Source organism: Pollachius pollachius (genome assembly GCF_949987615.1).
Source record: "Pollachius pollachius genome assembly, chromosome: 15".
NCBI lineage: Eukaryota > Metazoa > Chordata > Actinopteri > Gadiformes > Gadidae > Pollachius > Pollachius pollachius.
The window spans coordinates 11,550,161-11,576,002 of record NC_136948.1 but is presented as its reverse complement, the minus strand read 5'-3'; the positions used below and the strand labels follow the sequence as shown (position 1 = coordinate 11,576,002).

The 25,842-nt window shown below is 43.1% G+C and overlaps 2 protein-coding genes across 3 annotated transcripts; one reads left to right on the top strand and one right to left on the bottom strand.

Annotated features, from left to right (window-relative positions):
- Positions 1 to 493: 493 nt before the first annotated feature.
- dhrs7 (dehydrogenase/reductase (SDR family) member 7) lies at positions 494 to 4,394 on the bottom strand. The gene is made up of 7 exons (XM_079751742.1): positions 4,202 to 4,394; positions 3,693 to 3,845; positions 3,372 to 3,478; positions 3,013 to 3,252; positions 2,408 to 2,530; positions 1,908 to 2,123; positions 494 to 1,157 (listed from the first exon to the last, which is right to left on the bottom strand). Exons 1-7 carry the CDS (start codon positions 4,329 to 4,331, stop codon positions 1,116 to 1,118), a joined length of 1,011 nt encoding a protein of 336 aa, XP_079607868.1. The 5' UTR covers positions 4,332 to 4,394; the 3' UTR covers positions 494 to 1,115.
- Positions 4,395 to 5,905: 1,511 nt separating this feature from the next.
- Positions 5,906 to 24,430, top strand: ppm1aa (protein phosphatase, Mg2+/Mn2+ dependent, 1Aa). Of its 2 annotated transcripts, none has more exons than XM_079752979.1 (6): positions 5,906 to 6,254; positions 7,037 to 7,890; positions 8,021 to 8,138; positions 8,639 to 8,750; positions 8,882 to 8,939; positions 24,389 to 24,430. In XM_079752979.1, the coding sequence occupies exons 2-6, from the start codon at positions 7,054 to 7,056 to the stop codon at positions 24,422 to 24,424; spliced, it is 1,161 nt and encodes a 386-aa protein (XP_079609105.1). In that variant the 5' UTR covers positions 5,906 to 6,254; positions 7,037 to 7,053; the 3' UTR covers positions 24,425 to 24,430. The 2 variants fall into 2 exon arrangements, with proteins under 2 accessions (XP_079609105.1, XP_079609106.1); XM_079752980.1 differs by lacking the exon at positions 24,389 to 24,430 and adding an exon at positions 12,152 to 16,762.
- The last annotated feature ends 1,412 nt before the right edge of the window (positions 24,431 to 25,842 follow it).

Genomic DNA, 25,842 nt, shown 5'->3' with positions numbered 1-25,842 from the left:
CTACATTAACTGCATCTAGAAGTAGGCCTAGGCTTAATATTTGTATACGATCGCATGCGTGGGATTGCTGCCCAGGTGTTATATGAACAAGCTTCGTATTCAATAATGTAGATTCGTTTTTTTTCTTCGACATGCCACATACCCAAATAGTATATATTTTTTAAACCAAATTTGATTCGCATTTCCATGGGAATCTCAACAGTCTGTTGGCACAATTGACTGATCAGCATTTTCCCAGTATAGCCATCAGACTCACTGGCCAGGCCAGAATGCAGCTGGGTTGTATGCCTATGGTCCAAGTCAGGCCCCACCTATCTTAACAAAATAACCGACTGAGGCAAGGTAACGAACAGCACTACACAACCTGTGTTTATATGTGCACAGTACGGCAGGTAAAATCAAACATGAACCATTAAGCGGTAAACATGAATGGTTTTAGTGTTTAATAAACCAGACCTTTAAACCTTCTTTGATCGATGCAATACTCTCAGAATTTCGAAACGGCAACTTTAATTTGATAAAACAAAAAGCATATTTCAGAATGTCAGAGAATGTGAATTTGTAATTTTACTTGGAATGATTTCCCTGCATGTGGCGTTATTTAACTTTTCATGAAAAATACAGATGCTGAGACAATACGGATTCACGATACAGCCAACATAATTAAGTTATTTGTTTCTCTGAAATGGTGAGGGAAAAAACCCTTAGCCATTTAAGGATGTGTGCCTTAGGTTTAAAATTAACTTGTTTACAAGTGAAAATAATTACATTCGTAGAGAAAATAAATTCTGTAATTCAGTTCATTAATCAAGCAATCGGTATTAAAAAGAAACCAAAAAACTTGCTGCATGAATAGGAAAGGTGTGTCTTTATGATAGTAAATAACTCAAATTCAGAATAACTACCGTTGCTGTTGGAAGAACTGTACTCGTATATTGTAGAATTTATCACTAAGGGCTTTCTTAGGATTATCCCAATTTCAGCTACGAAGGGCCTCCGGTGAAGAGCTCTGATTCTTTCAATCAGTTAAAGGACCTTGACGTCCCCGTCTCAATATCCAGGGCACGCTTTTTTCGAGACGCCGCTAAAGCACTTTCCATCTTCATTGTCGCTCCTCAGCTGGCCTTAGGTTTTGCAAAATGCAAGCGGTCTGCATCCTGCAAAATAAATTCACAAATAATGCCCCCAAAATACTTACCAGAAAGGAAACAATTGTGTTACTTTGTAAGTCCATCCTTATAACATATATCTATATAGATGTACAAATTCATTCCTGGCGGACAGCAGAAGACTCCATATTGACGCAAGGTGAACAAGCATTCAAATATTTTCACAAAATACCTCACTAAGAGCTGCGTCTAGGAGTAATATTTTGGATACGTGTGACTGCTTTCCTAATGCTATACGTATGAGCTCCTAGTGGATTTGTGGAGGCAAGTTTGTTACTCGTAACCCTTTTACAACTGAAGTAGATTTTGTATTTATTTTGTCCCAGACAATCCAACTTGGGGATGGTTTACCTGGGACAATGAAAACGCCTTTCTGCAGACCATCAGTCGTGGCTGTCCAGCAGGGGCCACCAGACACAGTGGGCAGGCCGTGTGGCCACTGGGAACCAGCCGTGTACACTATCATTCGCTTTAGTCCCATCACGTCTCAAGGGAATGCACCTTCATGCAGCAACCTCTTCCTATACGCAGCAGACTAGGGCCAGGTCACCAACAGCTGAGCCCAATTTTTGCCACACCGCTCTGAACAATGTCTGCCTGGCTCCCCTGTGCCCAGCCCCATCCCAGAGTTCACATTCATCATAATTGATGCTGTACTTGCAGGATACCATTTAAGAATACTAAAATAATGGAGTGACAAACTGAGTGTGTTGCGTTGTTATTGTGAAGGGTACCTACCAAACCAGCTTTGAAATTTTGCACTATTCTTCTGCCAAACATAGCGCTGAAGAACCACGCCCATGTAGGGGCGTACTGCCACAGGTAGCAAAAGCCGAGGACCGGCTGGTCGGATATCCACATCTCCTTGGCCTGGTTGGCCATGCCCACCAGGATCCACCTCACACAGCGGCTCGTACTCATCTTGTGCTGCTGGTCCTGTCCTTGGGCCATCGTCTTACGGAAGGAAAAGGGTAGGAAAGTATTACAAAGGCTTTGTGTTCAAGCTCTTTACTGGAAATTATTGCTCCAATTTTTTTTCCTGAAGGATAATGTTCTATTTTAGCCCCTTATTCAGCCAGCTTCACCATTACTATATTTGGATTTTATTAAAATAAAATAAAATCATCTAAAGATATATATATTTTTCAAACAACACAAATTGGGTATCATCAAAATCTAAATATATACGCCAATATATTGTCCATATGGCACAACCTCCATTCCCATTACATAATTACCTTGTCGACCTCTTCTGTGAAGCAATTGTCGACGATCTTTGACTGCACAGGCCCCGGACACACGGTGCTTATGAGTATTTTTGGATAGTCCGTCAGCTCAGAGCGAAGGCAGTTGAAGAAGCCCTGCACACACACAGTCAACAATTAAGGAGATGTGAGACAAAGCTGACGTGAATGAGAGCTAGGATCCCTCAAGCCCTCCCTGGGTCTGCCCCAGGTCTGTCCTGTTGGGTCTGGTTCTCCTCTAAGAAAGCGGCTCCTTTCGCTCCCTGGTGGAGACGAATACCAACTGGTATACTGGCTGAATCCGACTGGTAGCGGGGTTCATGTAGCATGGCAATACTATTAAAACATATTGGTGTTGGCTGCCATGTTGATTAGTGGTTATCAATATGGTCCCTTCCTAGTTGTAGGGCTGCTGTATACGCACACATGACCTTCTGCCTCCCTCCACAGTGGAGGTCTACACCAAACCAGGGTCCAGTCAGTTTAAACGTTTAAAACAGACAGTAACAACGTCTTTACATGGGCTAACCAGAAGGGACAAAAAAAACACAAATCATCCAGCTCAATATTTACAACCCAAACTTCCTATGTACAGATACCTGGAGAGCATGTTTGCTGGCTGAATATCCTCCTCTCAGGGGAGCCCCGATGATGCCAGCCACGCTGCTAACAGTCACAACACTCCCCGTTCCTCGCTGCATCATGTGAGGCAGGACTTGTTTGGTGAGGGAGACGGTGCCGTGGAAGTTGAGCTCCATCAAGGCATCATAAACGTCATCGCTGGTCTCCAAGCACAGAGACCGCTGGCTACGGCCCCCGTTATTAATCAGGATATCGATCTGAAAAAGTTATGACCTTAGTTATGACACCATTTTTAAACTTGTATTTAAAACGTGATCAAGCTGTCAAGTGATCACCGATTGCGTGCGGAAGGATCCCGAATTGCACGACAGCTTACATTGCCAAAGTGCTGGATAGCTGCGTTCGTTTTAGACTTGAAGGACTTTCTCTCCAGCAAATCCAGTTGAAGAACAAGAACATCCTCCTCTTGTACATGTGAACACTCTTATATAATAACGGAAAATAATGTCAGTCATACATTGTATGCATCCTTATGTGTGTGACCTCAAGTCACAAGGATCAAAGAGCGATGCAGCCCATGTCCTATCACAAGTCATTGACCAATTTTTCTATCACAAGTCATTGACTTGTGATAGGAAAATTGGCTGCAGCGGGCGATTATAACAAAAAGGGAAAGGTTTAAGGTAAGGTCTCTCACCCATACACCGTTGTTTCACTCTATTAAGCTCATCCACACGACGGGCCGAAAGAATGAGCCGAGAGCCACACTTTGCCAGTTGATACGCCAATTCCTCTCCTATCCCACTGGATGCTCCAGTGATCCAGACCACCAAGCCTTTTAATTCGGTTTCTGAGGGTCATGTTTTCACATGTGTAATATGTGAAAAACAATCAGACTACTAATTTATGTGTTGGTTGTTTGTATTAGATCTCATTTAAGTATTTAATTTAACGGTTTATACCATTGGCATCAGCTTTTGTAAATGTACTCCACAAAACAATAACATTTTAAAAATGATTTATCAGTTGTTCAATACGTTTACTACGTTGTAGTAAGTGCGTATGCTACGTTATTCTTTATAAAATCAAATGTATAACACAATAATGAATAATTCAATACAATATATAATAAAGTAAATTCAAACGATGGGCAATGTTTATAATAGTCTATGAAATAAAACAAGATGTAACGTGAACTTATCATACCTGGTCTCCGCCCAAACATGCGTGCCCAAAGTAAAGTGAAGTCAGCATCAGCAAAAATGAAGCGCAAAGTTTGAATCAGTGCGTAAAGTGGAATTAAGTAGCAGAGCGCCGAGAGAATACAACAGTCCATAATTAGCGAAGATAATAAAGAAGTTCCTGCTTTGTGGATCTGGTGGAACCAATGCCATAGTGGCGTGCCTTGACCTCTGAACACGACGTCACTTCCTGTTTATTAAGCTCTAGATCTAGAATACGGGTCACATGTTCCAATAAATCGTCTACTTTAAGGTATATAAAAACACATTTATCCGGCACAATCAAAATTCTTAATGACGTCATCAAGCACATATTGATAATTTTTTCAAATAAGTGATCGGCAGATGGCTTTTCCCCAAAATATACTGTTCAATTTGAATATTCGAAAATGATTCAGATTCTACTTTATTGTCCACATCCAAGGTTTTTTTTAATTTCGTCTGATCTGTTATGTAAGCCTTTCTTTTGTATTAATAGGTATGCATAATTAAATGACTGATGCCTTTTAGGGCAAATTATGTCATAAAAATATATCATATGGTAGGCCTTAATGTTTATTGTTCCACTTATCCATCCATTTATCATCAACATACAGTGCGTTCCAAAACAAAAACAAAAAAAGTATTGTTTGTTACCATGGTGTGAAATGGGTTAAGAATAAAAGCCATTTACAACACAATTTACGTCATGAAAAATGTAGATTTGACACAAACAATTTTGTGGTTCTTTTGTTTGTCAGACCTGCCATAATTAATTGTCTAGATTATTGTCTAGAACTGCAAAGGAATTTGCTGTTCACAAAATGCATTGAATGTGTCGTTCTATAACAGTTAGTCACCGAAGTATAAGGGTTATCCATATATCATGGTGAAAACGTTTTTCCTTTTGCCCACAAATAATAGCTTTTAAGGGATTTCAATGAGGAGCCCTGAGCTTTTTCAATAACTTTATTTTGGTAAAAATATCCTTGAGGTCGCCATCTCAATATCCAGGGCCGGCTCCTTGGAATGCAACTAAACGATTTTCCTCTTCTTTTTTCCATTGCAACTTCTTTGTTTTCGATAGTCGGTCTGCATCTTGCAAAATAAAACTGTAGAATTTTCCGTTCTCAATTTTCAAATTTTTTCTATCCCTTTGGCATCATGTGAGGCCATGAATCGTTTTGTCATGGTTCTTCCTATTCTTTAATTTTTTGCTGCTTTTTGTTATTTTGATCTCCTTTTAGACATGTATTTTTTGTATCAGTAAAATAAGAAAATGATCTCTTCCCTTGTCAACGATTTTCCTATGTTTTGGCCATATATGGCCTACTGATAAAGCATTTTAAGATAGGGGACGTCGGACTGGATGACTCCTGGGAGACTTTGGAGAAGGGCTGCTGCATCATGGCTCACCATTGATCTCACAAAGGTGTCCGGAAGTTAACCATTTTTAGGCTCAGCCCTGTTATCCATACACCAAACTCATTGAGGTGGAACATCATCACATAACAACACTGATACTTCCGTGGGTTTATTTACATTTCTGTAATGTTATTACGTAGCGTTGCCCGGACAACATAATACACGAAGACTGCAGAACAGGGCTAAGAGCTCGATGGGGATGATGTCATGTTTTGAAGTACGCAACCGGTAACATCCGGGGCTCTGGGTCTGCGCGTCCCCGTCAGCTAGCTAGCGGGCTGTCAAGCTGTCAAGTGGAGAGGCTGGGGCTAGCGTTCTGCTTCTCTCTGTTTGGCGACAACAGCTCCGGCCAAAAACTTGATCAGATAACCAGTTAGGCTATACCTTAAATTAACAGCCGAGATAAGTAATGCATCCCTGGCTCACACAGAACAGGGAGTTCCGCACTTTCACACATTACATGCACTGCATCTGAGAGACGTTTGCTAGCTAACTAGCAAGCTAGCTTAGCTAACCCCTCATCTCTTCGGTCAACCCTGTTTGGTATCTGCGACTAGTCGTTCCTCTGAACCGCCGCAATTTCCGTTGCTGTAACCCGATTGTTCGGATATTTGGTAAGTCATCCACTTGAATGAATGCGTATTTCTTTTGTAATCTAAGTATCGGTGTGAAGCCAGCCCTCCTCGGATAGCCTTAGCTAGCACTGAGCTAACCCAGCAGGCCGCGGCTCTCCTTGCCTTTGGACTGAAAGGTGGAGAGGCCTCTTAAAGTTAGCCAGGTCAGGGACAAGGGTCAAGGCCTCACAGTGAATCGGGCTCAGTTTGGTTATGTTCTCAAGGCAGTTATTATCCAAAATAGCATCCGTGGTATTTACAACCAACGCGTAAACCTTCTCCGTCGCACGTTCAGTTACTCAACTAGTTTTAATGACCAACACTCACAATTGTATTTGTTTTTAACTAACCTGTCAGTGGATCAGAGATCATGTACGTGTGCTCAACTTAATTGAGTGTTATCTGGTGATGCGTTTAGAATAACAATCGGTTGCTCGTTATTCTCGATGCAGTATCATGCAAGGGTCAAAGGCCGTCTGCTTTAATAGTTAAGCTAGCAGTCAGTGTTCCAATATGCAGCCAAATATGAACCCAACTCTACTATTTTTAGACTGGAGCAGGGTGGCTGAACTGAGCTCCAAGATGCTAATCTTTTTACCATAAAAGGATGACTGAACTCCTATATATTGTGCTCAATGTATTTCGGGAAATGGCATTATTGCCGATATAATTCTGTAATATAATGACTTCATGTAAGGCAACTTCTGGCTGATTGTAAGCATCATGTGTCTGTTTTGTCTCTTACTAAAAGTTGTTTATTTCGTGTTTTTATTGTTTTATAGGTTACAAAAAGGATATAATGGGGGCATTTTTGGACAAGCCAAAGATGGAAAAGCACAACGCTCACGGTAACGGCAACAGCCTGACCTACGGACTCAGCAGTATGCAGGGGTGGAGGGTGGAAATGGAGGACGCGCACACAGCCGTCGTTGGCCTTGCCAACGGTCTGGATCTGTGGTCCTTCTTTGCCGTTTATGACGGGCATGCCGGCTCCCAGGTGGCAAAGTACTGCTGCGAGCACCTGCTGGAGCACATTACCAGCAACCCAGACTTCCAGAGCGCCCTGGATGAGAACCCCTCTGTAGAGAGTGTGAAAAGCGGCATCCGAACCGGCTTCCTGCAGATCGACGAGCACATGAGGAGCATCTCGGAGAAGAAGAACGGCGTGGACCGCAGCGGCTCGACTGCTGTGGGCGTGATGATATCCCCGGGCCACGTCTACTTCATCAACTGCGGAGACTCTCGGGGGCTCCTCAGTCGGGGGGGAGCGGTGCACTTCTTCACACAGGACCACAAGCCCAGCAACCCCCTGGAGAAGGAGCGCATCCAGAACGCCGGCGGCTCGGTCATGATCCAGCGAGTGAACGGTTCCTTGGCGGTGTCCCGGGCGCTGGGAGACTTCGACTACAAGTGTGTGCATGGGAAGGGTCCGACGGAGCAGCTGGTCTCCCCGGAGCCCGAGGTGTACGCCATAGAGCGGTGCGAGGGCGACGATGAGTTCATTGTGCTGGCGTGCGACGGCATCTGGGACGTTATGGCCAACGAGGAACTTTGCGAGTTCGTTAGATCCCGGCTAGAGGTCACAGATGACCTTGAGAGAGTCTGCAATGAAATCGTTGACACCTGCTTGTACAAGGTATTGTGGACCCCCAACTTAACAAAATGGGGGCTTTTATGAAACTGCACATTCAGCAGTCTGAAAAACCTTGAAAAACCATGAATGTTAATTTGCTTCTCTCCCACCATATTCTCTTTTTTTCCAACAGGGAAGTCGGGACAATATGAGTGTGGTTCTGATCTGCTTCCCTGGGGCTCCGAAGGTGTCTCCGGAAGCGGTTAAAAGGGAGATGGACCTGGATAAATACCTGGAGAATAGAGTAGAAGGCAAGTGTTTTGTGTAACCTTGTTAGCTATAAGAAAAAATAATAATCACTATAACTCAGTCCATATTTTGCAAAGCTTAGCCAAAGCTGCATTCAGCTCTGTTCAATTCACCTTTAGCAATGTGGTGTCCTTCTGTGGCTTAATGGGAGGCTGACCTTACCATGTTGGAATAGAGCAGAATGCCAACCGCTCTGCTGAATAGAATAATAGACACTTTCAGACACTTTTCAGGTTGGTTTCCTCCATATTGATTTTACCGTGATTAGTTCAGCTCGTGTTTAAGGGTGATGGTCAGTAATTTGCTCCAATATAAAGAGGACTGCAACAGTTTGCATTGAAAGTCATCGCCGATGGCGTCACATGTTGACCCATGAGACTTAACATCACCCCTCTTTTCTGTAATAGGTTGAAACGCAGAGCGTGTGTATAGATTAATCAAACTCTGAATGGATGTCTTGAGTTAAGGTTAATTCGGTCCTTTTGTTTGTGTTTCCGTACAGAGATCATCAAGAAGCAGTGTGACGAGGGGGTCCCGGACTTGGTGCATGTGATGCGGACGCTGGCGTCGGAGAGCATCCCTAACCTTCCCCCGGGAGGAGAGCTGGCCAGCAAGTAAGTCAACATGGTCCATCACTACGACTCCATCTCACGTGGGAAAGGGGAATGCCGCTGGCTTATTGAGCAGCAGAAGAGAATGTATGGCTGTTGATTGTTTTGAGGGTAATTGTGTTTCTTCTTTCCAGACGAAGCGTGGTGGAAGCGATGTACATCAAACTGAACCCCTATCGAAGTGATGACACAGTAAGTATCCCAGCACCTCCATGACTCGCGCCCCTGTTGGGAACGTCTGGTTTGACTGCATGCTGTTGATGCGCGGCTTGTACACTTGAGATCCTCGTGGCATGCATTCCTTTTTAAGTTATTTTGTCTTTTTAGTGATGCTTTTATGGCGGTACTTTTTTTTGGCGGTACGGTCAACTAGATGTTCGAGTGTTCAATAGTGCAATATCGTTTTATTCAATTGCTCTACTCATGGTTAAATAAGATAAGCCCAGTACACCTCAATACAAAAGCATGCCATACATTTGCAGGCACATAATAACGGTTAATTGTGTAAACATGGTGCGCAGAGGGAAGGCATTTTCAAGTTCGTATTGAACATGCAACAATTGAACATGTCATGTACTTTATACATTTTTCAAAAGAAAATGTGCACTGAGAGGGGTATTTTAATTAATTTTCTTAGAGCTGTTAATTGTTACAACCACAACAAAATGAAAGCCAGAATCTTCTTCATCACAACCCAGAGTAAATAACATTACTCGTTCTAACAACACAACTTCTGATCAATATGTTTTGGAAAAAAAAGTACTGTACTAAAATGAAAAATTCTTAAGCACTACACCACCACATATTTTGCATATATATGATAATTGGTCTTAACACCCAAACGGTAAGCATCAAATGCCATATCATAGGAGATAGTTCTACTGTCATTGAAACATTGGCAGATTTATGAAACAGCCAAATACACTTTGTTTTGTCATTATTCTTAATTTACTTGTGTGGTCCCCTCAGTACATCTGCATCTGGCCCTCTCTAAAATATAGGTCCTTCTCATTCCTGATCAGACATTTCTCTCTGACTCAAGCCTTGAGTAGGCAGACCCATTAAGTATATGCTCACTGTAATCAGATGTGATGTATATCTTCTGACTAGTCCTTCTAAAGAGTTTGCACCTTTTGTGCTAAATCAAGGAGATTACTGATCTCTAACTGGACATGACTCTTCTTAACCTTTTGTCCTGGACATTAAATCACAGATTTTGTTGTTGCTCGGCTGAGCAAGTATGCCGTAGTACCATTTAGTATAATATCCTAGTATACAGTAATATATGGTATACTCTCCTAAAACACTATAAGCGGAGGTATCCTACAGTTATCCCTGTTCCAATGGCAAACCCCGTTGCTTTGATATAGTCAATTTGATGTTATAGACTAAACAGTTCTGCAAAAAGGGTATTGTGAAAAATGAAATGTGAGCCTTTGCCAATGGTTACCTGTTACCAAGCAAAAGGATTGGTCACCATGTGTCACCAGCCATTCTTCAGAAGCCCACACAAATGATCTCTCTTCCCTCACACACTGCATGTACCGCCTCAATCTTCACTGGGTCCCTAATGTTACAACACGGTGCCTTTCAATGCTTATTCTCTATCCCACTGAAAATATGCAAACCAGAAATTCCTCCACTATAATGGCAAAAATACTTTCTGCATGCAAATATTTGCTTAGCACTGCAGTATACAAGTCACCTTTGTCTCTCTTGCCACAGTATTTTAAATTATATTAAAAGTTAGATTTTCTTTAAAAAAAATGGTTTTAGTCAATGGGTAAATTGTTCAGTGATGCAGCATTTGCCAGTATCTGCCATTGACGTATAAGCCGCGTGTGTGTGTGTGTGTGTGAGTTTAGCTCTTGGGATCAGACCTGTTAAGATCCAAATTGTCTATTGATATCAAGCCCAATATCAGGTTCCTGGTTCTTCTATTGGTTCATACATTTAATCCTTTTGGCAGAATTAATGTTTCTTAGGGTAAAAGGTATACATCCATGCATGCATGTATTCTGAAATATGCATGTATTTCTTGGTTTTCCTACTGAATCTCGAAGCCAACATGGTACCGAGTAGAGCCTTGTGCTTCCTGCTGGTCGATGAGATCTTGGGGTCGCCATGCTTACCCTCGCAGACAAACATTCTGTCATGTTCCCTGCAAACCAAAAGTAGAATGAGCAAAACATTTCACAAAAACTTAGCTATGTTTATGGTTCACATTGATGTTGTGTAGTTTAGAATATTGATTAGATAATTATTTAAATTCCTGATACTGATCAATTTTAATCATACACCTCCACTCTTTCGCATAATTTGGTTGAGGGGCTATTTACTAGTCTGAACCAAGCCCAGTAAACACAGTAAGACATCATTTCTGTTAGCTACAAAGAATAACTGTTCTGCATGTAGATGAGCTATTGAGCTGGATTGTTATGAACCAAGATGATTTGGGACTGTAGCCTTCATGGTTAAGTTGGTACCATTTTGGCTTGGTGGGCATTGTTTTACTTGAGTACATAGCCAGGGCAATGCCCCTGCACTTAGATTTCTTCCTTATAAAGTGTTGAATATGATAGTAAATATTATTGACATCCCCAATAATATTCTTTGAAGTCATTCAGTTGGCAGCAGCCATTTGTCATCTGAACTGGGTGTAGTATTGGATGACCGGTACGGCCTCTTTGTAGTTTCAGCTTGTAGAATCTGGCTCACCGCATACACAGGTCTTATTCTGAGGTTTACCTGGCCCTCACACACACAGGTCTTATTCTGAGGTTGATCTGGCTCATCACACACAGGTCTTATTCTGAGGTTTATCTGGCTCATCACACACAGGTCTTATTCTGAGGTTTATCTGGCCCTCACACACACAGGTCTTATTCTGAGGTTGATCTGGCTCATCACACACAGGTCTTATTTTGAGGTGGCTCTGGCCCTCACACACACATATCTTATTCTGAAGCGGATCTGGCCCTCACACACACACAGGTCTTATCCTGAGAGTTGACGCCATGTTGTTTTGTCGACTACCTGCCTGCCCTCCCGCAATGCAGTGGCGCAGTACTGCTGGGTCACTGACAGCCTGAAAGGATGAGGCCGTCCGCTCGTGTTTTTAAGGCCTTCTGTGCAAAGCCACCAACATCCATGTAATCCTCCCCAAATCCGTAGCAGCGTATAGCTGAACATAGCAGCTCGTCTGTCTCCCCGTGTCTGGGGAGGTAAATGTCCTGATACCCGAACTGATTCCACGGGCCTGACCCGCCCGGCCACAAGGTCCGGGGCCGTCGTCTCGTCCACCGTGTATGATGCATATCCCTGATGAAACGTGTTGGTCTCCATGTGGAATGTGGAGCCAGAGTCTGAAGGTTTTTCCTTCCTTCTCCTTCTCTCTTGTCAAGGACTCCGCGTCCACAGACGACATGTGGTAACGCTGCCCCCCCCCCCCCCCCCCTCACCACTAACACAGCATAGTTAAACCACCATCCTGTCCGGGCCCCCCACCCCCCAGCGCCGCTCTGCGGTCAGCGCTCCTCCAGTCGGAGCGTTTGCTTTCCAAGAAGGGAATTTCATTGGATGGGGAAGAGGAGGAGACGGAGAAGTGTGCACACAAGCCTGAGATTGTGCAGCACCTGTCCACTCTGGAACGGAGCATCCCCACTCTGTCTCCCTCCCATCTCTCCTTCCTTTGTGTTCATCCAACCCAACATCTCCCTCCCTCCCCTCAAAGTAATCCAAAACAACTTTGGTCCACCAGGTGTTTTCTTTTACTTTTCTTCAAGTTAATTAATCAGCCTAAGGATATTTTTCTTTCTGTAATTAATTTGATTCACAAATTTTCCTTGTGTGTGTTTGTATATTTCAGTTTTTTTTTTGTTGTGAAGTGCAATTGTCCTGTACAAACAGCCTGTATTTAATGCAGCTTGATTTTAAGTTAAAAAATGAAAGAAATTAAAAAGAGAACCTTTTTATGCACTATCTGCCTTTTTTCCTGCTCTTCTGGAGTTCTAACAAATGTCTATTCAGTGAATATTACTGTTGTCCTCCAGCCACTGGCGCTCTGCTCTTGTTTTCTGTTAGTTTTGCTCCTTTAAGAAACGGGTAAATTGTATAGGATGACAGCACAGTAAGCTCTAAACAAACCATTCTAATCACTTATTTTCCTCTGCTTTTTTTTTTTTATTGTGGTTTTAGATTTTTTTTTTTTCAAGTTTTAATGGCAAGTTGTATCAAGTTGTATCTAGCCATTTCAAAAGCCTGGAATGGATAAAAAACATTCTTTCTTAGACCGATGAGGAAGGTAATATGGAAACATGTAATTTTCCATATTACCTTGTACAATGAAGTCTCATTAAGACACCGTTAAAAACTTTGTTATGTGTGTGGATTTGTTATTATGCAAATCGATATAAACTATACATAAAAAACAAGATGGAGTTTATGGGATTGTGTCCCAATGCCAACCCATAGTCTACTCTCCTCTATACCAACAATAACTAACACTCAGTTCACCCTAGTCCACATTTTATATATATATATATATATAATTAAATATATATATATATATAATTAAATATATATAAAATAAAAACAGCCAACAAAATAATGATAATAAAGTTAACCAATGTCATGTGATGGGTATCAGCCAGCCTGGGCATTGACCGTGTCCGTCTCTGTGTCACATGGATACTCATTCATAAATCAACATTGCCCAACATCACGGTGCCATATGATTGATGCCCTTCAGCGCCAAGCGTCTCCTTCATGAGACTTCTTCAGTTTTGTATGCGTAGAATCGTATGTCTTGCTTTTGGTATTGTTTTTGAAATCCAATCATGCCAGTAGTTGAAGCACTGATGTCTCTGGGCAACATAATCCTAACTCACCTGAATACATGAGGGTTTTATACTCTTCACTTGAAGGTGACGCATTTTTTTATTTTGAATTGGTCTTTACGTGCAAGTTTTAACTAAGAACAAATTAACAGAATGCAATAACATCTGCGGTCATAAAGCGCCTTTTTATTCACTATTTAATCGGCGCGTTTTCCCAAGCCAGAGCACAAGTTTGCTGCTATAGTTGATCTGATTTGCAGTTATTTTCTCTTTTTAAAACAAATAGTCTCCAACTATACATGTATTTCGATGTATTTCATGAAACTTTGTCATGTTTGAGATTCATCTTTTCTTTTAATTTCTAACTACCTAAAATTGCATTGTTGGAATTTTGTGTATGTAAATATTTTGAATTTCAAGGAATAAATCATGCAGATTGAGATAGGGGTTTATTTTGTACTCTTGTTGAGGAACTGACCTGTTAATCGGTAGTCTAACATGTCCCCCCTGTCCTCACTCAAAGGATTCAAACAAATTGAGCAGGAATTTTCAGTCGGAAAATAAGAAATCCTATCAGCTCGGTATCATCCAGCTCTTAGAAGAATTGCTGTCAGGTGTGCTTTCATAGCAGAGTGCCCTATAAAACCATCCCATGCCCGATTTTGGCATTGCCAACTCTCCATTTAGATAGTTTGAATAGCTCTAGTTAATCCAAGAGAAGATGTTCATGGGTCTACAAGGGGGGTTTTGCAGTCTGAGACCACTGAGGAACCGAGAGGGAGATGCTAATCATTCAACTGTTGATTCTGGAAACAAAAGGAAACCCACTGATTAGAGGTCTCTGGTTTGAGAAGATGTTGTGGAAATTAGTTCGGAGAATCCTAATGGGGCCCTTCTGGTTTTTTTTGGTGGACCGAAAGGGAAAAACACATTGATAAGTATGATTCAAAAAGGAAAAAGCAAGTTTTGTCAAAATGTTTTTGCCATCAAACTTTTTTTTTTCTATTTTAGTTTGTTCACTCAAGTCATGCATCTGTATGGAAAGCACATATTTGGTGTTTGGTATTGTTGCTTAACCTCACCCGACCCTGTCATGGCATCGATCCAGAGTGGAATTTCCAAGTCTTTTTTAATGAAATGTTTCATGCAATATCCTGCAGGATTCTTTAAGCAGCATCACATACTTCCTATTCTCTTTGACACCCTTACCTCTCGCTACACCAGCAGATTCAACACACTCTGGCCAACCTGCAGTGCACGCTGGCACTGGGACTGGGCTTGTTCCTCATATAGTTTAGCCTTCATCCATCTTACCTCAGTACCTAAAGGGAATAATTGGCATTAACGGGGCCAAATGGCGGACATTCAGAAGTCCTAGTTGGAATGTAAAAACATTGAGTTCTTGTCACGCCTCCTCTTCCAGCCCCGTGAACAACAGTGATGATCTTAAACATTGACTCACTGCTTAACTTCTTATCCGACCGTTGTTGGCTCGAAGAATAAGCAAACACATCACTAAGGTCCATAACCAAACCCCATTGGTGCAGGTGATGGTAAGTTGGAAAGTTAGGGGCATGGCCACGTTATTTTTCAGGAGTATTTTCCTAAGCTTATTCCAATTCCGAGGATATGGTGCTGTCCTTTTTAAGTTGGATTTTAGTGTTTGGCTGTTTTTTTTAATTTATCCCTCTCTAGTGATTTAATCCTAATATTAGTTTTCTAGCTCTAAATTATTTAGCGAGTGTTCACTGAGTGCGCTACAGATGGATGTGTGAAGGTATTGGAGTCTCCTTGTAAAGGAAAACGTAGATGACCTTGCTTATAAGGCTGGCCCGTTGGAGTTGGATTGATGTTTATGTACAGTATTTGACGGAAGTGGGCGTTGATGAAAGAAAATATATGTCCACTGTAAATGATAACTTATTTTGGTAACTAGCAGAAACCTATTGCCCATGGCCTTTTTAGGACAATGTTTTCCTCCCCCGAGCTCCGAAACTCTCCTGTAGTAACTTCAGCAACCTGTTTACCTGTGTAATATTTATGTAGGTGAGAGATCTAGAATTGTATCAAAGTTCAGGGTTCTAGAAGTGTACGATGTGAGGTAGTAGATCAACGATGACAATGGTCATATGCACTGATCGTCTGTATAACCGGCTTTGAAACAGAAACGACGTCGCTCACAGGGTTACCTTCGCTCGACTGGAACTTATGTATATTCTTGTACAGAGGTCAACCTGACTCAAGATCAAGAGATTTGCTTAATGCTTGCGCCCTTGTGTACATATCAACGTACTTTGGTTGTGGCATTACCTGTCTGACCCTTAGCAGCCATGACTGTGTGTGTGTGTGTGTGTGTGTGTGTGTGTGTGTGTGTGTGTGTGTGTCCCCCGCCCCCCCCCTGTAGGTGGGACTTGAGCCCCACTACTATCTCTCTTCAGCTCATTAATAAGCTCACCGATTTGCCTTACCCAATTTTAATGTCACCCCCCCCCCCCCCCCCCCCCCGAGTACTTAATCAGTCCAACACTATGAGATGGGATGTGGTCCGCAGTACTGCTGGAAGCTCACTACCGCCTCCATGTTGGAGGACTTGGTGCTGACCTCGTCACGTGGGCAGTCACACGGGACACCTGTCCCAACTCGCTGGTTTGTCTTTGTTTTCGTCCTCTTGGGAGTCTTGACCCTGAACGTTTTATTTTATTATTTTTTGTCGGGACTCTTGAAGATGTCATACTTAAAATACAAATTCACGTGTCTAATACTCTGTAACCCTGTAAGCATTCAAATGTGCATACATGCATTCATGTCTGCTATATTTATGATCAAAAAAGCTTTAGAGTGATGTAGATAAGTATTGTCGATGTTGATTCAAGCGCTTCTCAGAGGCCTCTGTGGGTGATTTTACAAAGTTTAATAATTGTATATTTTGTATCATGGTCTAGCTCCACAGGAATGGCAGAAAAAATGTAAAAACGTAAAAAAAAGCTTTGTTACAGAACTAAACTGTATGATTTGTGTTGTTGATTGAACAAATTGCATTCCTTGCTTGTGAATTGATGCTTTCTCTCCCTGAATTGCCTCCCTTTATTTTCCTCTTTAATTTTTTAGCCTCTGAAGTTTGAATAAAATTTCTAGTTTGCAGAATGTATCACTAAATAAATGGGTCGTTACCTTTTACCTCTGAGTTCATCTCTTCTGGTGTGTTGGCTGTATTTTATAAATAGATGAAACGGCTCTGTTTATAAATCATGTTGGAACAATGATGTCCACAAGGCGCAGTTCGTTTCTAACATTGAATGTTACACTATTTAATTTTGTTAATTTTTGAGTTAATTTTGGGAGAAGAATTCTAGCCTGCTCCATTAGCACAGACTGGGACTTGTAACGGAATGAGGGATTCTCTGTGGTCCTTCAAATGTTGCTGAATCTGCTCTTGAGGGAATGGGATGATTTAGGTTTGAGTGGTATTACAAAAGCTTCAACCTGAACCTGTATCATGTTGCAGTGCATACTGCCACCCTGTGCAGAAATGGTAAACAAAGGCATTGATCTGACTTGAGTCACACTTAAGGGTACATTGTGTCTCCATAGAAGCCCAACAGAGGCCAAGATGCGCTGCCTTAATGGGTCTTGCTGCTCTGCCTTCTCACAGTAGATTGACGTTGGCATCAGTGTTGAAGTGTAGTGGGAGGAAGGTGTCTGTTATTCACACCAGGGCCTGTAGTGCTTCTCTGAACGCGTGACCTTGTCTCCGTCGGTGAGCCAGTAGCTTGGCGGTCGGCAGGCCTGTGAACCGTAGGGGGGGCTCGACCCAGCGTAGCGCCGTCGACCTGTCTGTATGTCAGACTGTGGTTCCCCTGTGCAGGCATGTCGACCAGAGGCTGCTTCAGGCAGCCGGCGGTAACCGGGCCTATGAGCTGTGGGAGGGATTACCTTTAATGTCAACAGGATGTCGTGGGCCGTGTGATAAGGTCAAATGCCAAGCGGCACTCAGTGGCGAGCTGGGGTTGTTGTGGCTGTCGTCGGGGTCAGCTGGAGGGTCCCCTTGGGGGTCACCTGGGAGGTCACCTAGAGGGCCGAGTAGACAGGTGTGCGCGTCCCACACGCTTTTGAAGCTGTCTGTTTTAATCGCCACCCTAATATTAAAAACATAACACATTTATTTTTCAGCTTGGTGTGATTTTTGACACACAAACATTATTTTTTGATTCATGATTTCCTTCTTTAGAAATACAACTTTACACAGTTTATATTTTTTCCTTCTTTTTTAAATGGAATTTTCTTTTGAACATCGTTATATTTGTCCCTTTAATCACCCTTTAGTTACCCTTTAGTTTATTTTTAAATTGACCTATGGCTAGATTATGATAGTAGGACGTCTAGTCAAAGGCAATTATTCAGTCACCCAGCTAAGCCAGAGGGGGGCAGTGTTATTTACTGTGCCAATTAAGAGTCGCCACAAACAAGCATCGACTGAGTTCTCAATATTGAACGTTTCGTCCTGTTCCTATAATTCAAAGTGATCATTGGCTAAATGATCGATCATTTTCAAATTGCGGTTTCAATCAAATTATAGTTCTGGAAAAATCTCTGTACTATGGCAAATTAGGAGTTTACGCTAACTTTCAGCCCCCAAATTTTTAAATTTTCAGACATTAGTGATTAATTTAGCAAATATTACAGTAAAATGGTTCATGACAGTGTTTTATAAAACATAATGCATCGATACGTACTCAACGTTGTGAGCGGCCTTCTGTTTAATTCTGCCCCCTCTGTTGCTGTGGTAACCTTTTTTAGTGTCACTTTTCCCACAACGTCCTTGTCGATATTTCGTCTTAAGTACGTTGGAGTCTGCTGTTATGTTCAAACCGCCCGGGCACACGCATTGCGTCCCGACACTGGCCCTTTGATGCTGGGGAGCACAGTGGCGGCTGAGCTATACAATATGCAACGCATTAGATCCTCGGCCACCTGTGTCTCCTAATGATTCATATTGTCCCTAGTCCCCCCCCCCCCCCCCCCATCAGCGATAGGCCCCGTCGACGCAGAGTAGGCCGTCATCTGCCTGCCATTGTTGGGTTCATGTCATGCTCTGTTTCTCGTGCTGGAGAGCCGGTGGAGCGGGAGTAACGCTGCCACGCAGACCCCCACACCGTGGCGGGGGTGGGGGGCTTCCATGCCGAGGTCAGCGAGCACTGGGGAGGGCTAATGCGCTCCAGCATCCTCATCCATTCTTTTTCAGGTGGGTGGGGGTGGGAGGACGTTTGACCGACAACGGGTGAGGTAGTCAAACGAAGCGGATGTGCGGTGAATATTTTCTGCCGCACATGGATCAGAGGTTTCCCTGGCACCAGAATGCCGTTTTCGAAACCGTGCCTTGAAGGCTTTGATTCAGGATCACCAACCGCCCCCCTCCCCTCCCCCCAAATTAATTTATATTTTCTTATATTAATATCATGTAGGATGAATACGAATCCCAGATAACGCGGTAAACACACACAGTAAAGACATGGCTTGACTGACATCTCCCAGTACGTGACTCCCTTCTGCCTCGTTCTAATGCGATGAACATCCCCTTCAACGCCCCCCCCCCCCCCCCTCCGTGCCCCTAACACCCCCCTCCCCCCGGTCTCCGTCGCACTCTCCATTTCCTCCTTCCCACATCGCGCTGGTCGCCCGAGGTCAGTTTGCCACAGAGAACGCACGCTCTTCTCACGCGGCTGAGGTGATCCAATAATTGGTGTGTACAAACAACCTTATCGGCTAAAAAGGAGGACATCACCCACCCCATCCCCAACCCCGCCCCGCCCCCCCTACTCCCACGCTGAAAGCATATATGACCGCCGTGCCCCTCCCCCACTGGCATGAGGTGGGTTACACAAGCCCCGGCCCTGGGAAACCCCAGGCCGGGTCGTTACCCTGAATTAGGCCACCAAACGAGGCGGCCCTGTTTACCCCCAGAACCACTCATTAGCGCCGGCGCCTCGCTGTGGCCCCGTACCAGAGCGCTCTCTCACTGCCGCCGAGAACGGCCAATCGCCTGCCTTCCCCCTCCGACCCCCCCTCCATCCCTGAGGGATGAGGGTCCACCCGCCCACACCAGTTGGGCGAGGTTCAGCCGCTGGACAGGTAGATCCGGGACCGTAGGCTCAGTTATGGTTCCACGTCGACGCAACGCAATGACCACACAGACGCTTCGATGCAGTCGTGAACCTGTTGTGGTTTTGCGTCGGGAGGCGCACGTCAGGCCCTTGCGGTGGACGCGAGGAGGGTCTGTGTATTTTTGGGTTTGACATAATGTTTGATTTATTTGTTAATATACAAGATGGTTCTGGCTTGGATATTTGAGTTAATTGTATTATTATTGTTTTATCTGTTTTCATTTAGTAAAAACATTTTGCATTTGAAATGCTTGGGATGCCGTATTTGTGTTAATGAAGCGCACTTGTGTGTATTTAATAGAGGACCCACAGGTGAATAGGTAGACGGGAAGCGGTACAGTATTTTAACCGCTCAGTGACAGCCCCTTTGATATATATGTTAGAAAAGGTTTATGTTGATCCTTCATGTTTTCTTTTTTCGGTGAAATAAATACCGTAAAGCTCGTAAACGGACGATCCCAGACTTTTATTTTTGCAATCAAAAGGAGCGAGCGTGTCTAAAAAGCCACAATCCTGAAAGACTGAATATTTTGATCAACGTAATTGGTCCGTAAGCCTTAAGTTTGATTACTCTTGTCAGTCTTACATCCGATGGGATGTTAGACTGCAGCGATAAAACCTAGTGTTTGAATACGGACCGATCAGCTCTGAGCCGCCTCGGGTCTCTCTTCTTTTCCACCTGGCGGGTGGAACACTGTAACATTGTGTGGAGCAAATTTCTTGTATGCTTCAAATGGATTACAGTTTGAGATTGAACATGATGAAAACAATCTGACGCCACAAGCCGTCTCCTGGTTTTTTGATCCTGCCCTGGTAACTCAAACCGTGCGTTCCCACTCATGATGTCAACATTTGAAGCTAAACGTTTTCTTTGCGATGCGTCTGGAGCTGTTCTTCCCTTGACCTCATGAGGCATGCTGTCGGGTCCACGTTGTGCTTGTCTGACCCTCCGCGCCGATCGTCCACCTGCATCTCGCTGACCCCCTGCATCATCCTCCTCATCGTCATGGATACAACATCACACAGTTGTTTCATTCATGATCTCCATCATGTCTCGGTCCTCGTGCACGACCTCCGTTAGCATGCCGCCATTGTGTGACCTTTGACCCCTCCAGACTGCATGCTTCCACTGTGGTTGCCCTTTGACCCCTCATACATCACTCTCTACCCTTGCTCTCTCTCCTCCTCAGGACATCCTCTTCTTCCGGGGTTTCAGCTAAAACGGGGGCTTGTCATTGGATGCCAGCCTTTGCATTTGCATATTGTTGTCACACTCATCCCGGCTCACTATCGGTCACCCCCAGCTGTCAATTTCCTTCTTCGTCCATTCGTCTTTTAACCATTCTACCGATGTCATACCGTGTAAGATCAGTTAAGATGGAATGTCTCCCGTTTGTCCATTCTTCTCCTCATTGAATTGATCCTCTTTGTACAGTCAGTGCACTCACGCAGTGATGGTGATAATGGTACAGGTATCATCACATGTTTGCTAGTCCTTTATCTTTGTCATGCGGTCACCACCCAGTTAATCCAAACGTACGTATTGGTGCTACACAGTTGCTCTCTACAACTATAAGTGGGTATCTGTACCCCCTGTATGAGATGAAGTACATTATTGTAAATGACTGATGGTTCTAACGACCACATCTCTGATGCATTCACGGGACATTCTGTTTGAAGAGGAGTTAAATGGTACTGTAGGCATGTTGCTGGATAGCTTACACACCAGTCATCAGTATTATTTAGCAGCATAATTCAAAAATGTTATGAGATACAGGACTTAGAAAAAGTCCAACTTCAGAAAGCATTTCCCTTCAAATCCTTTATCTGTAGAAGTGAGATGTCTTTTTTTCTGCTGTGGTTTTATCTGTAGAAGAAGTGAGCTGTGTTTCTACTGAGTGTGGATTGAAGTAATAGAAAGTGCATGAACTGAAAGTATTTGGGTTCTTTATATTGCTGTGTTTCTGAGGGTGAAGGTTTTGGGGTCACCAATTTGAGACACTTTACATTACTCAGTTTGTGGCCTTACATGGTCATATTTCACAATAATCCTCCACTTTAGGCCTAAAAAAAAATCTGCCTGAATAAACAGAATGCCGATTTTTGTGAATTTACAACCTTCGCGATTTATTCCCCGCTATTTGCTTGTTTGCTCTCATTCCCCGGCTACTCAGATGTGCCCTTTACCTTGCACTCTGACACAATATAGTCTTGGATGAAAGGACAAAGTGGCATCAACATCACAGAGCGTAGAAGGCTCAGACATCTCTCTTCTGCCTGCGCTGAGCTGAATATCCACTGTGTGTCTATGACGGACAAAGGGCTCGATATCCACAGGTTATGTACACGACATGCTACTGTATGCAGATATGGCCATTATGAAAATATTTCCAATCTTATCCCATTCTGAATGGATTCTCGAGAATGGAGACCTTAAAGCTTGGCCGTTGAAGGATTGCAGCGCTCTTTTCACTACGTTTGGCTCAATTGGAGCCACGCATTTCCATTTCCATTGACGTTGATTATTTGCAATGCATTTATTATTATTCTGACCTTGCCATCAAGGCTTGGTTACGATAATAGACCATGGTAAACACTGGTGCTAATCTATGCCGCTCGCTCAGAGCCTGCCCACGCGTCTCACTATGTGTATCAGCTTCAGCCGATGCAGCTTAGGGTTACCTCATTGTACACCTCAAAATGTGTCTCTTTTGTTTCTCCCACATTTAAGTGCTTTACTTTCAGCGATGACTTCCCGATGAATGTAAAGGGCGAATCTCTTTCAGTTGATCATTCCCAGTGAAAGAAATTCAAGGTTTTTGCTGTGAAACCGAGTTTGTTCAACATCTTTCCGTTGGGTTCCATGAATAAAGAAACCATTAACAGTTGATCCACCAGTGTATTCGGTTTTGTTAAAAATGTTCCCTGTTTTGATGATTTGTGTTCAAATTAATCCCTTCTACAAATGTTACCTCCACTTCCTTCCCTGGACCCTGAAGCGGATCTGTTATTTAGTGAAGTAGCCGCTGTAGAAGTTCTAATGGCGATAATACTGTAAATCGACATGTCAACGCGTACTACTCTTTCTCTTTTGTAATGTTTTCACTTGATCTGCTCAACATGTACCCAGTTCTGAAGCATTCACAAAATCCTCATCATCCATCCTAATAACACCCCTAAGAACCTATCCGCGTTTACAACATGTGTTCAAATAACCGATGATTAAAAATATGTTTGCGTTTTAGCATGATTTTAGTTGTAGGTAGTTGTAGTTTTAGTTTTAGGGACTAATAAACTGAGGATTAAAAAAGATCAAACCATAAAATCCTAACAATAATATTCAATTGTCTTCACCAGTGAAAAGGAAACAGCTGAGTATTGTTGTTATATCTTAAAAGTCTTCTATCTAGGGAAAGGACTGAGACGCCAGGCAGTAACCCCTGGCAGTAAGCAATCTGCAATTATTTTGGAAAGCGTTTACTCCCTTTTATGTTAGTGAATTGTTTAAATTGTTTTTCCCAGAACATTGACGGAACTGTGTTATTAAGGTTTCTATGAACAGTAGGCCCGATTCTTTTTTCTCCACCTAATTGCCTGAAGGGAATATCGCACACATCTCCGACACAAACGGCAATTTGAAAGCAATTGAAAGTCATTTTAGAGCCCAACAATGGTAAATCCACAGCTCCAAGACAATGAGGTGTTGTTGTGCAGGCAGCCGTGTTGTTATTATACAGAGCAAACCAACAGGCTTGTTTGTCACCAACAACAAGCTTTGCAGTTTAATGATAACAGCTATAGTCACTTGTACAAACATCAGCTTCAAGCTGAAAATGAATACTTTTTTGGCACAATTTCCTTTACAGTGGAGAAAGATAATGCACAGTTTTTAAGGAGGAACTATTTTAAAGATATTATGATGAGTCGCTGGGTGCCCGGATGTTACACGGGCAGCAAGGCCGTTTAATAGAGCATAAGATAATGTGTGTAGCAGCGGATTAAGCAGTCTCATCAGGCGGTGCAGAGAAAGGTTCACTTGATATAAAGGGATTCTACACACATCTCCCCTGGTAAGCCTTATTCCAAGTATAGATTCCCAGAAATAGCCCGCCTTTGTGCTCTACACAAAATACAAAATATATATCAAATACAGGATACATCCACAGGAATTCAATACAGAGCTATGGGAAAGAAAAGCATTTTCACTTTGAGTCATTTTTCTCTGCTGCATCCCGAGGGGTACTTGGCCGAACGCTCGGCTCTGAGCAGATCGCTCGGCTCTGAGCAGATCGCTCTGCACAGAACAGAACGCTCTGCACAGAACAGATCGCTCTGCACTGAGCAGAACACTCTGCACTGAGCAGAACACTCTGCACTGAGCAGAACACTCTGATTCGAGCGGTACCATCTGCGTTGAGCTGAGCTGCAGAATATTTCAGCCATGCGTTTGCCCTAACACCCTAACACCAGCCACTGACACGCTCCACAGCGGATGGAGGAACGTTGTAACGTTGACCTTGTGCAAACCGTCCCCTGGGGGCCCGGGGACAAAGGGCCGCCTCACCAGGGCCCCGTTGGTGTCATCATACATATTCACTTGAATATTAATCTTGTTGTTCTGATAAAGGGTTGCACTCAACAGGTTTCCCTGGTCGCTACGGTGAACACCAACACATGAGTTTCCAGATAAAACAGGTAATTAGAAGCAGTATTCCCATTGAGGGTGAATGGTGAGCTGTGTGTGTTTCTGGGTGCGCTGCGTATGAGGAGTGAGTCCCACACCCTTAGTCCTCCCCACTCATGCACCATCCTCCATTTTCATTCCTTTCTCCCTCTCAAGGCCCTCTCTGATTCCGTGCCCCCCCCTCCGCCCCGAAAACAGGAAATCCCGTTTTCACTGACATCGTTTTTCTTCTTCTTACTGTTACATGAAAAGAGCGTTTCTATTGCCGCTTCCAATCTTTAAAAGCAGTTTACTTGTAACTTCCTCGCCAGTTATTCAAAGACATGCTACTTCCCCCAGCCTTGCAGGTGTGGGAGGGATTTTCTTTTAGGTTTGCAGGCGACTGTGAGCGAGAACAAAAGTGGTCACTATTCAGCCTCGAAGGGGCAACTTCCTGCCAGCCGCCCAGTGAAGGAAGGAGCACAGAGAAGCCACCATTAAGAGTAGCAAGTTGTGGAGCATAAAGGAACTTGGTGTAGGAATATAGAAAGCCTGTATTCTCCTTTCTCTGGGTCGTTTTACTGTAATGAGCAGGCGATATTCACCCTGGAATCTCGTAGGCATGAAAGGTTAAGATGGTCTGCAGTAAAAATGGTTTGCATTCAAACGCTTTTGTCTACGTTAGAAAACCTTTGATTTAACATTTTTGCATAATTAATAATTTTAGAATTTTGGTAGGATTGAGGGGATATGCTTTAACCAAAAAAGGGGACGGAGCTCAAGGGAACTGAAATCTTTTTCATTTAGAAAAGGGAGGAGGCTGACATGAGAAACAATATAATATTTCTGTGACCTTGGCTTAGTTGCCCTAATTAAGTAATTCCTAATTTCGTCATCTGATATTTTACCTAAAGGCCTACCTTAGATATTGGCGTGGCTCTGGACGCCGCGCTGCCTTTTCCCAAACCCTTTGGAGGTTTCCGGAACCTGAAAAGGTATTTTATCAAGAGCAGCCTTGGTATTTTAGTTGTCTAGGTTTGTAAGATGTCGTAATGGAAGACAAAGGAAGCACTACTTTAAACAAGCCGTTGCGGAGAAACCGTCTTCCTTTTTGACTAATTCGGACGAGATGATTTTAGGATGACAAGACAACTTCAAGAGGGAATTTAAAACTAAATAATTTGTCCAGTAAACAAGTGTGTCTTAAAGTTCGTACAGACCAGGCCCTGTATTGATCGATGAATAAAACTAACATTCTGATATAATGTGTTGATGTTTTCATTGCATGTGAAGCTAGTTTTTGTCTTGGCCATTTCTCATAACGGACGGTAGGACATCTCGTTAAACGGTCTATTTATTTACAATAATCAAGGCATATGTAATAGGCCTCCATTCAAACAGATATTCAGTTTTTCCCCGCAATTCAGCTTAAT

Bases quoted from the DNA above. Each gene is read 5' to 3' on its own strand.
- dhrs7 (XM_079751742.1), bottom strand. From the start codon at position 4,331: ATGGACTGTTGTATTCTCTCGGCGCTCTGCTACTTAATTCCACTTTAC. The intron at 3,846-4,201 runs GTATGATAAGTT...CATGACCCTCAG, and splicing joins CATGTTTGGGCGGAGACCAG to AAACCGAATTAAAAGGCTTG. The intron at 3,253-3,371 runs GTAAGCTGTCGT...TAACTTTTTCAG, and splicing joins CTATCCAGCACTTTGGCAAT to ATCGATATCCTGATTAATAA.
- ppm1aa (XM_079752979.1), top strand. From the start codon at position 7,054: ATGGGGGCATTTTTGGACAAGCCAAAGATGGAAAAGCACAACGCTCAC. The intron at 8,139-8,638 runs GCAAGTGTTTTG...GTTTCCGTACAG, and splicing joins CCTGGAGAATAGAGTAGAAG to AGATCATCAAGAAGCAGTGT. The intron at 8,940-24,388 runs GTAAGTATCCCA...TGCACTCAACAG, and splicing joins CCTATCGAAGTGATGACACA to GTTTCCCTGGTCGCTACGGT.